A 17,205-nucleotide genomic window follows, 5' to 3' on the forward strand; every position below is an offset into this window, starting at 1 on the left:
TTTCTCAGACCACTCTCTCCCTTGCCAACTTCAGTTCCAGCCATGCCTGGGCCTTTTTGACCCTATCTCTACACAACCAGGCAGAATTCCTATTCCTGTATTCAAATAAAATACAACAATAGTGGAGTAGTTTGTCCTGGATCTTTTGGACCACCAGTACAAATATAGTAGGCAAGCAGATAATGAGGTCCAAATGTACTAGCTAAGCATATAAAAAGTTGTGTATATGCCTTAGTGACTAGCCCATTACATTTTTAAAGGCCATAAAACTATTCTTACAAAAGTTTCAAGCAATTTGCACATTTTTCTTGTCATATGGGGATCAGTTATATTGTTGCCATTTTTGGGATTTACAAAATCGCACAAAATATTGTAATACCTACATCATATCATCATCATTTGATATATATGAACTGGAGTCGAAAAACAGAGGAAAATACTTAATACCTTGACAAGATCTATCTATTTCATCTTACTTGTTTTTTGCAACTCATCTATTTGAAGGCAAAATTAAAATGATACAACCAAAAGTCTGCAAAAATAAAAAGCTTCTTCAGCATGACACAGTCTAATAAAGATGTCCCTTCCCTGGTAATTTAAAGCATATTTATGTTTTTTCTTTTCCTTTTGATAAAATATTCCATAATGAGTTTACTTAAAAAGAAAAAAACCGAATCTTTGAAGTGTGGCATGAATTTTTCACAGCAAAACAGGTGTGGAATTATCTGGAAAATCAGGGTCGGCACAGCTTGAAAAAAGGTCTCCATCCCTCTATTTGTCCAGCAAAAGACATGAGAAGATAGTGTAAGGGAGGTATCCCTCGTTGCTTCCCCTGGAAGGAAGTGCCAAGTTGAAAGAAAGAAACATGCTCTCTGCTTTTGCGATAGGTGGGTGACAGAGGTTTTTCTCCTGGCAAAGGGCAAAATGGAGGGACACTGTTGTAGCTCAGTGGCTGTAGTGCCTCAATCCTTCCTTATGGAGAAGCTCTGTGCTAACTCTGGGAAATCTTCCCCATTGAAATCAGCATGTGAATCCCCAGCATAACATCTTTTCTGTAAGAAAGTGGAATACAGATCATGTTATATTTTTAAGTGGAAGTCTGAGTGCTTTTCTCTCATGTATGTGTGCTGCCTTGATTTTACTGTTCCTGTGGTCTCTATTTAGTTGAGTGGTCTCTAAATAGTGGTCTCTATTTAGTTGAGTTAGCTTTGTTATAAACATGAGGGTTTAAGAGCTCTCTGACTAATGATCTCACAATTAGGTACTGCAGTGTCACGATACAGCTCCAAAATAGAAAGAAGAGGAACAGCATGTGACTGTCCACTCTGCCTTTCCAGCAAGGCTTCTGCTAGCAGCAAACAACAGCTGCAGACAAAAATAGAAGGTGATAAGCAACTAGAATCTTTAGTTAAATATAGAAGTCATTCTCCATGACAGTAAGGAGTCCAGAGCAACAATGAAGTCTCTCCGATTCCTTAGCGCCGAAGCATTCGTGTCAAATGAAGAGTTTGCCAGGAAGAGTCTCAGTGCTGTTGCCCATAATCTTTTTCCTCTTCTTTTTAAAGCCAGCTACTTACTGGAGCAAGGGGAAGTGATTCATGACTTGGTAGAGAACTGGCCACTTGTTGACTTTAACATGGGAAAACTTTTGGGAGCTACTGTGGACTACCAGGAAGACTTGAGCCATAGAACATGCTCAGTGTGCTTGGAAAGCTGTCTAACAGGGCTGAGAGACTATGTGCTGAATAATTTTTCTCCCTACAGGAAAAGGTTGAAAGTGGTTGACCTGACAGGTATAAAAGATGTTGAAGTTCAGTTTTGTGAGTGCAAGAAGACAATGGGCAGGTGGGCCAGGACGCAGCTGCTCTCCAAGCTTTGTTTAGAATTGGTGGTTTACCTGCAACAAGCACAGTGCAATCCAGGTACATTTGAAATCAGTATTGATGTGCTAATTGACTTGTTTGTTACAGAGAGGAACTATGAGCTGGTCGTGGAGGCCCTGTTGAAGAAATGCTGTTGTCCACTGAAGATCTGCTGTGTAGCATTCAGATCTGACAACCTGACCTTGCAGAAATTCTTCTACATCATAAAACTCACGGATCCCTCTTTGTTGCGCAAACTGGAAATAGTTCACAATGTTCGCTTGGAAATGGAACACTTGGAAATACTCTTCAACAGTATCCACTTCCCTCTATTGATGTCCTTGACCTTGCCAGCACGAACATTTAATGTGCAGAGGTTCACAGCTACAGATGAACAGATGCTTACTAATATTGGAGAAAAGTTGGGTGAAATGACACACCTCACTGAGCTGTGTATGTCATTTTCTATACTCACAGGAAGAATACAGAAACTGCTCAGGTAATTTAGTCATCCTGCTTTCAGTCAGACTGTAAAGAACAGCACTTTGTGCCACCAGCAAGCTGAGAATAAGGGAAGTGAGTGTATCTTGGAGGGTGCGTGGGAAGGGGCAGCAGGAAGCAGGAAAGGTTATTTGTTGGGGAGAATTGGCAGCCAATATATACCTAATGCACTTCGAAGAACAGACTGTTTTTATTAGTCTTCCAGAACCTATCTGGTGAGAATATGCTTTTGGCTACCACATAAAAGAGTGGTACTCAGACAATTTTTATATTAGCTTATGTATTAAGCAGCTTGTATTGGCTTTGGTGCAAGACCTGAGTCATATACCAAATATTTTTTAGAGTCTCTAGTGAATTTTTGTCCTCTAGAAAAGACGCAGTAAATATACTAGGATTCCACAGATATTGTATTTTTAGGTGGGCAGGGGAATAGTAGACTTTGATTTGAGACTTTGATTTCAGTTGTTTGTCGTGTCTCTTGATGTCAAGGCAAGAGAGATCTGATGCTTTTCTGTACTGCAAATTAAGCTGATACATAAATATTCATTATGAATTCCTGCGAAAAACTGGCAATTCTCAAAAAGATAACAAACTGCCAGTGAGCAGTGTTCATACTGGAACAGAAAATACAGTTAACTGCATGCTTTTCAGAGCATCTAAAAAAAAGGCAGACAAAAGTTTCATCCAGACAAATCACCTTAGTCTAAAATTTCTCCCATACAAGGAGTAATTTTATTTAAAATTTATGAGTGGCATACTGCTTATATCAATAGAAATAAATTGCAAGTTTCTAACTATGATCCAGCTGAGCTCTGTAACAGAAGTCTCACTAAGATTTAGTATGTATGAAAGGGATCTCTTGATTTTCATTTATCAAAACTATTTTATATTCAACTAAAATATCTGAGAATAGTCTCACTTATACTTCTTCCAACCTTCTTTATCAGAATATCTCTTTGCAAGTGCAGAATGCTACAAAGTGTAAACCTTTCAGGCATTTAAAAACAGCAAACCCTGCCCCCCCCCAGAAACAAACGCAGATGTTTTGTTACAATACTGACTGGCTTTCATCTTGGGATTAATCCTTCCTTCATGGAAATTATCTAAATCTCTGGAATTATGACAGTTTTCTACAAGAAGCAGCCACCAATCCCTTTATGGTAGTAACGATCTGCTATTAATTCAGCAAGTCATAGACACTTGACAACATAAAACTGGTTACAGAATAGATACATAGAAAGTTTAATCCCCATTAAAATAGCACAACAGAGTCACATAAAGAAGCAGCTAATTCATGGAACTGATTCCAGAAGGAAAATATATTTGTTATTTTTGGCACATGCTTCTGTTTCTCAAGAGAGGTAAGAAAAAATAATGAATGTGGTAGATGGCTACACTCATAATATGTATAGTTGCACGTAATTTTGTAAATGTAGCTTTTCAATGTTTTATGCAATAAAACTGTTTTCCCTTTAATTCTGCAGCCCACTAAAAACTCCACTGAAGATGCTGGATGTTTCTAACTGCTCACTGAACCATGCTGATATGGCCTATTTAGCCAATAGCTTCCATGCTAATCACTTAGAAGCCCTGGACCTGAGTGGTCATGATATACCTGAACTTTACCCATCAACATTCTTTAAGTTGCTCAGCCATTCCTCTTCAGTGCTCAGGAGTCTTACCCTGGAGGACTGTAACATCCAAGATACTCATGTCAACATGTTGATTTTAGGTTTAAGCCCTTGCCAGAAATTACATGAGTTTAAGTTTGTGGGAAACCCACTGTCATCCCAAGCACTTAAACACCTTTTCACATTTCTCTGTGAATTGCCAATGCTGAAAAATGTAGAGTTCCCAGTTCCAAGGGACTGCTACCCTATTGGCATCACCTACCCCATTGATGATGCCAGTGTTTGCAGATTTGATCACCAAAAATATGAAAGTATAGCAGAGGATCTTAACCTCATTTTACTCCAAGCAAATAGAGAGGATGTGAAGGCTTCAACACCACTCTTTGGAAGTTATGATGCAGCTGTTCAGGAGACAAACAACGAACTGGGAGCTTACTTGATCAAGTCCTTCAAAGAGACTTTAGAAAAGTTCACTACTTCTTTTAACAAAATGAGTTAAAGTTGTAACATAGTGGTGATGATAATGCTCTGTCAAATCAGAAGTTAATTTAATTTTTCCTGGAACTGCACCTTCAATCATCAGTCATGTATTTTCTTTAATTTTTCAGCTGAATTTATTATTGTTTGAATAGCCTCTGATCACCTGAGGTATTGTAACTTATGATATATTTATTGCATGCACCTCACAAAGCACTACATGCTCACAAGAGGGGAGGACACTTAATAGCTTATTATTTTATACAAAAGAGCTTTGTTTCTCAGTATAGCAATAAGTATTTAAGCTTGGCTGATTTCTTATGCAGGTTCCTCTGGATTTGGCAATGAGGCTTGCAGCCCTGCAAAAAAGACAGGAAAGTCCTTTCTCAAGTCCAGCAGGATGTCCCAAAGGTTGTGCACATATCCTTATCTGTGGCTCCTGAAATTAATTTTTTTTTGCCCTGGGCCTTCTGAATTCACCAATCTGTGTTTTATCCAGTACACTCCCAATAGTGGGGGACATGCAACAGCCTCCACGTCCCTGTGCCTCTCTTTCTTGTGCAGAGGCAGGAACAATAAACACAATTTGTCTAATATATTGTGCTGGTGAGGAGTAAAATTCCATACCAAGGAGGTAGCAAACCAAGCGGTTGGCTGACAGGAGAGGATCCCACTCCACCTACCCCAGAAATATAAAGCAGCCTCTGAGGAGTCTCCTGGTGCTCTTGCAATGTGTATTTTAGAATGGTAGACCAGGACAGCGCTGCACAGCCATGCTTGTCATGTTAGCTGGTAAGTGCCTCAAGCCACTCCCTTCATGGAATCAGCTTCTTGGGTGGTAGAATGTACCCCGCTGCTTTCAGGTGCTTTAAAGAAAGCCTAGGACAGCGGTAATGCTGAAAAAAGAAGAGTGTTGAAAACATACGTAAAAAAAAGAATCTAATGTCAGTTTAAAAAACGTGGAAAAGGGACAAGGCTGGTTGCTCAATAACTAGAAGTTCATCTGTGTACAACACTGCCTTCTTCTGTCAGGACTATGTGTTCTGCTACAGACTTGCAACCAGTGTCAGGAAGAATCACATTTATTTGTCAAGCTCCAGTGTGAGAAAAGTATTAGAGTGACAGAGTAAACAGAATCCCAGACTTCACATATGCTGTGTTGGAGCACAGGTGAAGGGGTTAACAGGATGTCAGGATACAGAAGTAGGGCCACAAAACACACATCTGAAGAGTACTATAATGGGGGATGAATGGTAAAGAACTGTCATAGTCTACTTAGCTTCTCACCTGTAAAACTAGAGACCTGGTTAGCTTCTAGGTAATCAACAAAAAAGAAAAAAAAAAAGAAGCTCAGGTTAATACCCACTACTCTGCCACTAAATGCAATTTACCAGTTCACGAAAACTTGATCAAACAGCACTGAAAGTGAATGTTGCAGCAGCAGTTGAGGTGTCATTGCAGTATTAAAGATCATTATTAAGATAACAAGGACAATTTATTTGAAATAATACTGGACTTCATCATCTGAGGGTAAGGAAAATTTCTTCATTTAGACAGTGCTGGTTTGTCAAGCTTTCTGCTTATCCACAATAAGAATATGCAAGCAACTGCTAACCTAATTTACAGAAAAAGAAACCCAAAACAAAACAAAAAATTAATGGGCTGAGTACCAAGCAAAGCTTGCAGGTTCCAGAGTGCATTTAAATGATTTTTTTGTTGTTTTCTTATGTTCATCCTTTTAACGTGTTTTATTGATTAAACATATGATGGTAAAATTGAAAGTGAATGGACATGACCTGTTTATGTTTACAGATCACTAAAAAAAAAAAAAATAGTAATCTAAGTTGTCAAGCATCTGTGATTCAGAAAATGCCAGAGTTGGGTTCCACATGGCCTTGCATATATTTGGACAGAATTCCACATGCTCCTTTGTTCTTGCCTCTACTCTACCTTTTCCTCCCTCTGACCTTGCCATTCTTTTCATCCTAGAGTTAACCCATGACTTCTCAGCCAGACCTAAGTAATTTGAATTTTGCTATGCAAATTATCTACTCCTTTGGGATGAGTAGCGGCACTTCCTCTTGCTGGGAGAGGACACTCTTTGTACTGTAGCTGCAAATGTGTAGTGATTCCTCCACCTCCATCCTAACAGGTTGTACCTGGAGGTGAAGGTTGGCCATTTTGGAACATACTGTGTTACAACAGCCAGTCCCTGCCTTTTTCAGTACACACAAAACAGACAGCTCTTATTTCAGAATATTTAGATACCTTACAACGTCTGCTGTCTATGCAGCTCTCTCTGCTTTCTCCTTGCTTAAGGCCAGTCATGGTCCACTCTTTTATTTCCTCCTTTTTCTGCACCCCACAAACTCTTGCCCATCTTCCATTTTCAGTCTCCCATCTATATGCAGGGTCCTGGGCCAGGAGAAGTATGTAGAGACCATAGCTTTTGTTTTAGTGCCAAGTTAGAGGATCACCACTATATCTATTTCAAATATTCCCTTTGAGCCTGCAGTATGGAGTGCATTGCATTACAGAAGTGGTGTCCATGCAGCACTTCATGCAGCGTAGCAGTGAATGACTAACAAACAGTTGGAGCACATGAATACACGTGCAGAAAGGTTTTGGATCCTCTTCCTGGGAAACCAGCTGTTCTGCAGAAACACGCACACATGTTTAAAGTTTTGTGATCTTCTAAAATGCATTTTGCTGGAATTGAAGCAGAAGTCTTATTGTCTACATTTGCATGTTAAAATTTTATTGCAAGAAATATAGTATATAGAATGCATAACCTATGTATCAGTACTTTGAATACTGTAGAATCCGAAAGGCCAAACTGCTAATACATGAGAACTATTTTGTTGACACCAAGCTCTATTTCCCTTAGAAATTCTCAAGATAAATGCCACATTTTGGGCAAGGAGGGATTTGTACACTTTTGGAATGGAATCAGATATTCTTTAAGTCAAACAGTTGCCAACTCTAGAGCCAACTTTAGTGCTTTAGCTCTTAGATATCCCATCTTTGTCTCTTTGGTTTCTTTCTTAATTATGGTTGTTACTGTTGGTTTTAAATGCAGGTCAAACTAGCATTTTGGTGTTGGCCTGACTTCCAGCAACAAGGATTTGTCCCATCTCTCAGAAGAGTTCCTGTATCTCTTTTGCCCCAGCAGTTCTGATTATGGTTTGGGCCTACTCTTTCTTCCTTTTTCCAATGTGTAGAACTGTGGGACTTGGAATTCTGCTATTAGAGAAAAAGGACTAATGCTACAATGACCTAAACATATAAAGTTACCTTCTACTTTGCAAATGCAGACAGATACTGACTGAATCCTGCCTTGTGTCCCCTGTCTTCCTGTACGTGACTACTATCAGCTTCACTGGGTTCAGAACTGAGTGGATTCAAGTCCATTTGTCCTGTCTATCCAGAAAACTGTCTAAAGCCTTAACAACATACCACCTTGGGGTAGAGACAGTCTTCTAGGCTCCAGTTAAGTCCGCCCAGCAGGACAGGAGTTGCCACAACACCAAAACCACACAGATGTCAATGGAGTGGAGATGTCTGTGTTGTGAACAAAGGTGTATTCAATACCCTGCTACAACATCTGGTCATGGTGTTCCTTTAAATGTCTGAAGATGAACACTTGAACTCCCTTGAGGTTTATTTGCAAAAGACTCAGAAGAGATGCATGTAGAAAAAATACATTGAAAAAAATCAGGATAAAACCAAGACCATTCTCACCATATTCAAGCAAATGTTCTAAACACAAAACACAATAGTGGGTATCATAAAGAAGCTAAAGGCTGACTTTTTGTTTGAATAAAAAGAAAAAACTGCTAAATTTGTATTTATTCACCATACTTAATTTGATCCACATTTTATTCACCAAATAGTTTTTTTTATTTATTAGCATGGTTTCATTTCCTTAATTGAGACATACATTATTCAGCAACAGTTGCTTCTAAATCTTTCTCTGTGGCAGGGTGAGAATTGCCAGAAGAGCTTTCTGCTGTTGCAATTGCTAAGCTCCCCTATTCAGTAACTGTGCATAGACCAACTTCAGTTAAATACTTAGTACATAGCGTATAATGATTCCACTTTGACAAACTTTATGAAATTGAAGAACAGGTAAGAAATCTCTATATACTGCACCAGTTATTTTTCTGATTTGGTCTACCAATTTGTGACCACAGAATTTGAAATTGAAGGACAGACCTTTGCTACTTCTGATCTCTTCATAACTCGTCATGTTATGTTTTGGCCACACAAAGAGCAGTTGAAAGAAGTAGCGGGAAAAAAAGACGACAGTCAGACTTTTACTGTGGAAGAAGCAGCACAGCAGCTATGTGCTTGGAGATTGCTACCTGAACAACATAGAAGCCTATTAATAGAAAAAGGCAAATAAACACAACTGTTGCAAGAAAGTTGTCATAAATGAAACTGAAACAAGCTTCTTGATATAATCCTACACCTTCAAATTAATATTCTTTTGATCAAAAGTTGAGAGCTACAAGTCAATTCTTCTGAAAAAGTATGAGCTTTGCTTACAAAACTCTTCTCTCTCTCTCCTTAAAACATGCATCAGTCAACAATGGAGCAGGACTGTACGAACTACTCTTGCAAAGAAACAAGGGAAGGAGCTGCTGCTTCTCTCCATACTGCTTTCTAGTAAAAATACACTGTGAAAATTGTTGTGTGTACGATAATAATTTATGATTGAAATTTAAATCCTCTTTCAATGAATGCGTGGCCAAATGTCCATATCTGCCTCTGTTTAATCCCAAAAGCTACAATTGTAAGCATTATTTTCTAATTCTTTTTTTTAAATAGTCTTATACCTAGACAAAGCAGCTTTAGTTTTGAAGAAAACAAACACTTCCTATTGAATTAGTCCAGAAAATTTTGCAAAGTGATTATATAGAGTTTTTAATGGATAAAGGTCTAGTTACAAAGGCCTTGGCAGTTGTAACTTTTGCCTTTCTGCAGTAAAGGAACATAATCAGAGTTACGGAAATATTTTCCACCCCTGGAGATGGACTTATTAACCTTGAGCAGCTTAACTTTGAACTAACAAAACTTCTGTCAATTTTTATGAGCTACACATGTGCTATGCCTGAGCTTAGTAGCTTACTTCTAATATATACTCAATTACACACAGGAAATGGGTCTGAACCTGTAGTATCTCCCTCGAGAAAGCTGTTAGTGGCTGCCACTTTTAATGTAAAATTATAAAGAAAAATAATATTGACTTTTTTTTCAAGTTTTTCAACAATTTCACAGCATTCATTTCAGAAAAAGCCAAGAAATTGTTGCACGAAATGAGCAATAAAAAGCTCAATGCAGGTGGATGCATCATTCCATGCAGATCCATGATGTTACTGACAAAACCACACCAAATGTTTTGACTCTTTATGGTAACAAAAACAACTTTCAAACATGCTCTAAATGTGAACTCAAGTATTTTTTTAATCTTTTGCTGGCTTCCTGTCAGCCATGGGAGTCCTGGTTTGCAGCTTGCAATGCAAACAACAAAAACTGGGTCAATTTGCTGCTGGAGAAGGTGAGGAGCAAGGGCTGGGGCAGGGGAAAAAGGGGAATAAGAGCTCAAAGGAAAGACATTAAGGAGTTCACAGCAGGAAAAAGCCAGCCCAACAACGTGTCTCACATCATTTTGTGTTTATCTGCAGCCAGCAACATACTGTGACTAAACTTGGGATTTTTATCCTGCACAGGGAACAGTAAACAGATCTTTCATGCCAAAAACCTCTGTGGGAAACAGGTAGCCCAGTTTTGCAAGAATTTGTCCAGCTGCAGCTGGACAGGGAGGAAAAAAGGCCCCCACAAGGGTTCTGCTCACACAGACACACCTGCAGGAACGTTGTGGCTTTGAGGATTTTGGAATATTTCAGCTATGAAACAGCAATACTGAAGATAAATCCATACTGTAACAGAGACCCAAACTGCATCCCAACTCCATGCTACATCCCAAACCCAACAAATTCTGAGTTGTGGTCTCTGCTTCTTTGCTAAAAACATAAAACTGGATAGATATGTAAATCCATGACAAGCTGGGTGTCATCAGCTACTGCTTGCATCATGGTTCTCTCTTCCCATAAAAAGCCTAAAAAGCTAAACCCATAAAAATGTTACATCTTCCTTGTAGGAATGGGGAATATGGAGTAAATTAGAGCCAAGGTGATTCTGAGCCCAATCAGACCTAACCTGTGTCTGGCAGATGATATCAAGAAAATACAATGAAATAACCTTCAATAATAATAATAATAATAATAATAATAATAATAATAATAATAATAATAATAATAATAATAATAATAAACAACATGATACAATGCAGACAGCCTGCAGATGCTTAGTGAACCAGGGCATTTACCTTGACACTGCAGGGGTGTCTTCAAAAAGGGGCTTTTGCATGTGACTCAGTCACTTTGGGCCACAAACAGAAGAAGGGAAAATTTGCTTTAGTTAGTTACCAAATGGGTAAAGATGTCATCTCACCTGCAGAAAACTGAGGAAAATGGTCCTTGGGCTCTATCAGAATGGAAGTGTTAATTCCCTGATTACTCAGGGAAATTAACTTTCTGCAAAAGCAAAGAGGAACAGGGGAGGAGCCATGTTTGAGGGCTGCTCATGCTGGGACAGGTGAGCAGCACTGGTCTGACAACTCTGGACAACACAGACCTCCAGTTTTTACCAGTCAGGTACAGAGTGGCCAAAACCATCAAAATTCTTCCCTGTTTGGCTTCTCTGACAGGCCAGGGCCAGGAGGATCATCTCAAGAGATGAACAACGGCTCAGTCTCCATAGCAATTACTCACTCTACCAACAGCACCACCAAGATCACCGATGTGCAGCAACAGGGATGGCTCCAGAGATTGTTGGGCATGTGACATTATTTTGCTCATGAATTTTGGCAGAAAATGTCAAAAACCTCCCCTCTCCTCAAAATCCAAACCCATTTCTAATCCTGCTGAGGATCAACATGGTGTTTCCTCTTCACTTTTGCTAAATTTAGCTTTTAATTAATCAACAAGTCATAATAAACTCAGTGAAGGCAACATAATTAGCTAGCCATAGTCTGGCAGCTCATTTCCCTGAAGTTCCTAATTCACCTTCTGCAGGTCCCAGGGAATTCAGAGACAAGTTTTAGTACCTCCATGATGGAAAATGCAAGTGAAATGGGACTGAGGTTAAACACTAAGCCACTCACAATATTTAAAGCTCTGTGTTTTGATATTAATATATCAATTTCTGATGGGAGAGTGGGAAAAGGAGGCTAAAAGGTAAAAAATAAAAAGCTGATGCTCAAAGTTCAGTGGTTTGTTGGGAAATATGGAGCTCCATACCAAGATAGCTATAAAAAGTTAAGAGTGTGGTAACACTCTTGCTTGTGCTGCCTATCTGCCCAGTTTTTGAAGTAAAACATTCCACTGTACTACTAGATGAAATTCCACTGTACTACTAGAAATAGCTACTTCTGGTAAAAAAATCCTCATCCGGAGGGTGTATTTTGAGTATTTCTCCTTCTTATAGAGAATTAATTTAGCTTTAAGCCTCTCACATTGTGAAAAACCAAGCATAAAGAAATGCTGAGTCACAAACTGTTTCCTCCAGGCTCTCACTCACACTACACTGGACTTGATTTCTAGCCTTCAGACTCTTACTCAAGAGATACACAGGTGTAAGTTCTAGCTTCCATGCTGTTACTCAGGACATACCACACAGTCTGTGCACTTGTGCACGGTCAGGAAGAGATCAGACAAGCACATTGCTTAAAATGTCACATATTAAGGCTCTGAAATAAGGAACACTTGACTTTGAGATGGGATAGGATAAGAATTTGTATCCAAATAAAATCAGGAGGCTGCTGTGTGTTAACACCAATTCACTGCTCTTCCTTCTCACTTCCCTCTAATGCTTTTATAAAAAAGGGAAAAAAAGCAATTACTTAGAGACACCAATTCCGTGCTCTTCCAGTAGCAATGTCGGTCTGTATTCTAATCAGAAGACTGCAGGAGCTCAAAGATGGATTGTGGTGGATGCTGGGATTTGGATGACAGTAAACTAAAAATCAACTGATTATTTACTTAATGTCTTAAAAATTACTTAAAAGTTGACTACTGTGAAATACTATCTGCCTGGGTATTGAGAAGCATCATTCACTTGTTATTCTGAAGTTAAGCAGCAAATGGTGTTGGATAACCATCAGGGTAGAAGTATCCTGTCACCTTATCTCTCACTCCAGGACTAATGAGCAGAATAGAAGGTGGAATAATAAACAGTAGTAGCAATAATAGATCAAAAAATCAGCACTATTAGTTTAAATGCAAAGAATTCACAGCTAAAAAGCGAAATAGATGTAAACAAAGAGTCACCACAGATGTCAGGGGATGAGGAAACAGCCCCAAAATTCCACGATTACAGCAGTCACCCTGAGCACAACAGAACTAGTGAGGTGCTCCTCAGCACGGCACGTGAGCATGGCACAGGCAGCTCCCATGTGTGCCACAGCAACCCTGTTTAAGAGCACGACTTCTGTCACACAGGATGAGTCCACATGGATATTGAGTCCTGTTGCACTGAACCGGGGTGGGGGGGTGGGGGGGTGGGAAGAATCAAACTCCAGAGGCTCCTGCACCTTAGTTTCCTTTTGGGTCAAATTAACCTTTAACCAGTTCAACTACTGCTCTTCAACAAAATAAAGTTTATGGCAACAAAAAGCACATTCAGACATTTAGATACTGAAATGACACCAAGGTAGATGGGATAAATAGGATTACCACAGCCAATGGAGGGAAAACCACGTCAAAAGGAGAGCTTGTTCACTGGGTTTGAATTACGAAATAACTCCAGAGTCCACAAATACCAAATCCACAGAAACCAAATCCAATGCCCTAAGTCATCAGTGCAAAAAGGCAAAGCCAAAACACGATGTAATTACTAAATACATGTGAAATTGAGCTGCGAGTGGCAAATGAAAACTAGAAAAGAACTGGAAGAGCAACAAGCTGTGGTTTATTCACCTGATGTATTTTTAATGGACCGAGGAAGCACTCGGTGCCGTCACACATCAAACGGTGGCCATTTGGTACCAAAACCCACCTCAGTTAATTTTACCAGCAGCCGATCCTTCCCCCCCCGCCCCCCCGCAAGGTTCTCAGCCCTCGACAAATGGGTGCCGACGGGGTGAACTCGCTGTAACAGGCCGGACCGCACGTTTGTGGTTTCACAGAAAGGCGAGCCGGGGAGGATAAGGTGCTGCCTGAATGGCTGGGCTGCGGGATGGCTCGCGACCAGGCAGCAAGGGCGGCCGGAATGCTGCCCAGGGGTGGCACCGGGACGGCCCTCACGGAATGCCACAACCCCGCCCCACTTCTTTACAGACACTACGGCCCCTCCGGGCCCCGGCACTGGGGCCGGCCCGCTCCTTTACAAAGCCCCCGCACCTCATTTACACACCTCCTCTCAAACCTGGCCTAAACCACCTGTTTCTGTCTCAAATAAAGAAAGATTTGAGGGTGAAGGGGGGAGGGGGAGGGGACTCTTGAGGCTGGCAGGGTGACATTGAACCCCTCCAGTCAGAGGTGTCCAACCAGGAAGGCACCTTGGTGTCTGGGGCGGGTCTCACCCTCTCATTAGAGCAATGCCGTATAGGGTTTTCTAGCAACTAGAAGCTGTGTCAAATAGGCAATTAAATGCAATTTTCAGTGATTTTATGTGGAACATCATGATCAAGGCTACAGAAATCCCAATTTCCACTTTTTAAGAGTGATTTTAAAAACAGGTTTTTAAATAAGAACTCTCAGTGCTTTCTGGTGGACAGGAAGGACCAGGCTGTATGAAACTCCGAATCCATGTGCTGAGCGATGACCTCCGATCCTTGGCAGTCTTCTGCAATGCTGTGAGCACTGTTTCCCTGAAACAGAGCCACATTACAAAAAAGCCCCAGGCAGCAATTTCCACCTCCAAAATTTCCCACATCTCCCAACACAGCCCTGGGGCAACCCTCAGATTATTACAGGGTGGGCGAAAACACTTCAACCCTGTTTCTTAGCTTGATTCTTTTGCCTAACAACAAGTCTCCATTCCACGTGCAGCCTACTTCCCCAAGACAGCCTCGTTCCCCTGTGCTGCCTCAGTCATGTCCATCTCTGAAGCTTCCTTCTGGGGAAAAGCCTTTGTCCATCTTTGGAGGTTCCTTCCTGTAAGCGACCGCCATTCCCTGTGGGAGCCTCCTTCGCCTTGCAAGCCTCCTTGTGCTGTGGTGCCTGAGTCCCTGTGTGAAGCGTCCGTCATCTGTGATGCCAGTGTTCCTCAGTGTTGGCAGGGTCGCTGTGTGGAGAATCCTTTGTCTGTGATGTGCGAGTCCATCTGTGAAGGTTTCTTCATGTGTTTTGGGTAAGTCTGAAGCCTCTCTGCAGTGATGAGCCTCTTTTCCTATAGAACCTATTTCTCCTGTGATACCAGAATCACTTGGCAGTGATTTTCTGGCAGAGGTTCACTCTTCCTGTGAAGCCTGCTTGTCTAGTGAAGCATTCTTCCCTTGTGGAAATTCATTCCCTTTTGAAGCCTCTTTCCTCAGTGACACTTGAGTTCTCTTAGTTGCAGAGTCCCTCTGTGAGGCCTCCTTCCCTTCTGAAATTATAATTACTCTTTAGTTGTTTGTTTACCCTTGGTTGATACCAGGGACTCACAACAGCCGATCTCTCACTACCCTCTGCAACTGGACAGAGGAAAGAAATAAAAAAAAATGCAGGATGCATGAGTCGAGATAAGAGCTGGGAGAGATCACTTAATGATCACCATCACGGGTAAAAGAAATTAAAAGTGGGGATATTAATTGAATTTATTACCAACAGGGGCAGGACTAAGGAGTGAGAAGTAAATAATCTGAAAAACTCCTTCCTCCAACCTCTCTTTCCTTCCACTTTCTCCCTGCTCCCCCCCAGCATTGCAGGGTGATGGGGAATGGAGATTATGGTCAGTTGTTCTTTCTGACGCTGCTCAGGGAGAGGAGTCCTTCCCTGCTCCTGTGGAGTCCCTCCCACAGGAGACAGTCCTTGACGCACCTGTCCGGCATGAGTCCACCTGTCTCAGTTTAATGAGACTGAAGTGTTTTGCTAAGGAAGATGAGTTATGAGGAAGACCAAATTCCTCCCGCTAAGCAATTGTAAATCAGAAATTAAGAGGCTCCAACTGAGGAAGTATGGAAAAAAGGAAAAAAATTACAGCCCTTTATTAAAGGATATATGTGTATTGGCTGAACAACAAAAGAACACAAAAACAACTAAACAATAATCCTGTACCCAAAAGTCCCCTTCAAAAAGGCAGTACTTTCTGCCTTTTGGTGCAATTCCAACCAGGGCCAGCAGGGGGCGCTGTTGGATCACTGGAGGAGCAGAGCCTGCAGTTGCTCGGTGCTGGCCGGCAGGGGGCGCTGTTGGGCTCTGGCAGTCGCTGTGTGGGGCCCTGGTGTGCGGGAGAAGCCAAAATGGAGATCTCCCCCCACACTGAGAAGGGGAAGGGGAAAAGGGGAAAGAAGGCGGGTTCTTCCCACAAAACTCACGCTGGCTGTGGCTGGGATTTCCTCCCCTTTGTCAATGAGCACAAACTGCTGCCAAACACGGGAGTGGGGCAGGGAAAAGGCTGACCTCCTCCCCAAAAAGTTCCTCTGCAGATGGGTCAAACCCCTCCAATGAAGTCCGAGTAGGTCTGGGCTGGGGGCAGAACAGGGCGCAGACAAGCTGGGGCCAGAAAACAGTCAGATGACCAGGCTGAAAACAAAACAACCTTAGAGCCTTCCAACACACACCTTGCCTGAATTAAGGCAGAAGTGGAGTGCCTTGCCGTTTTCCTGAGGAGATAGAAAAAAACTCCACAGGTCCCCCCCCAGTCTTCTGAGGGCTATCAACCTGGAATGTGGGCTGTCAGCCAGTTCTTTTGAATCACCCTAGGCAAACCATCCTCCCCCATTCAACATCTTTCTTTTACAGTGGGGCAGGGGAAAGAAAAATTCTTGCTTGGTTTTTTAGAACAAGTAAACCTATGACACCACCCCAACAACAGTTCTTCCCAAACTGCTGTCCCATGGGTCACTTCTCCATGGGATACAGTCCTTCACAAATGAGCTGCTTCACCATAGGTCCCCCACAGGGGCCAGAAGTCCTGCCTGGGAAAAATCTGCTCCACTGTGGGCTCTTCTCTCCACAGGCTTCAGGTCCTTGGCAGGACCCTGCTCCATCTTGGGCCTCCCACAGGGTCACAGCCTCCTTTGGATATCCACCTGCTCCAGCATGGGCTTCTCCATGGGCTGCAGGTGGGTCTCTGCACCCTGATGGTCCTCCATGGGCTGCAGGAGCACAGCTGCTCCACCATGGTCTGCACCAAGGGCTGCAGGGGCCACAGCTACGGTGCCTGGAGCACCTCCTGCCCCTCCCTCTGCACTGATCTTGGTGTCTGCCTTGCTGGTCTTATGTTCTCACTTTGCTCTTCCCTGGCTAGAATTCTCACTGCACAGTAGCTTTCTGTTCTTAAATATGTTATCCCAGAGGCATTACTATCACTCTTGATTGGCTTGTCCTTGGCCAGAGGCAGGAAGCCCATCCTGGAGCCAGCTGGCATTGGCTCCACCAGACAGGGGAAGCTTCTAACAGCTTCTAACAGAAGCACCGCCCCGCTACTAAAACCTAGCACAGAAACCCACTACATCTGTGGAG

At 41.9% G+C, this 17,205-nt stretch overlaps 1 protein-coding gene across 2 annotated transcripts; it reads left to right on the plus strand.

Moving 5' to 3' along the window:
* Positions 1-1,407: 1,407 nt before the first annotated feature.
* Positions 1,408-6,322, plus strand: LRRC14B (leucine rich repeat containing 14B). Of its 2 annotated transcripts, XM_064666804.1 has the most exons (3): positions 1,408-1,793; positions 1,971-2,361; positions 3,848-6,322. In XM_064666804.1, exons 1-3 carry the CDS (start codon positions 1,457-1,459, stop codon positions 4,491-4,493), a joined length of 1,374 nt encoding a protein of 457 aa, XP_064522874.1. In that variant the 5' UTR covers positions 1,408-1,456; the 3' UTR covers positions 4,494-6,322. The 2 variants fall into 2 exon arrangements, with proteins under 2 accessions (XP_064522874.1, XP_064522868.1); XM_064666798.1 differs by having other exon boundaries at positions 1,408-2,361.
* The last annotated feature ends 10,883 nt before the right edge of the window (positions 6,323-17,205 follow it).

Source organism: Pseudopipra pipra, chromosome 1 (assembly GCF_036250125.1).
Source record: "Pseudopipra pipra isolate bDixPip1 chromosome 1, bDixPip1.hap1, whole genome shotgun sequence".
In the NCBI taxonomy this organism is placed as follows: Eukaryota; Metazoa; Chordata; class Aves; order Passeriformes; family Pipridae; genus Pseudopipra; species Pseudopipra pipra.

Bases quoted from the DNA above. Each gene is read 5' to 3' on its own strand.
- LRRC14B (XM_064666798.1), top strand. From the start codon at position 1,457: ATGAAGTCTCTCCGATTCCTTAGCGCCGAAGCATTCGTGTCAAATGAA. The intron at 2,362-3,847 runs GTAATTTAGTCA...TTAATTCTGCAG, and splicing joins AGAATACAGAAACTGCTCAG to CCCACTAAAAACTCCACTGA.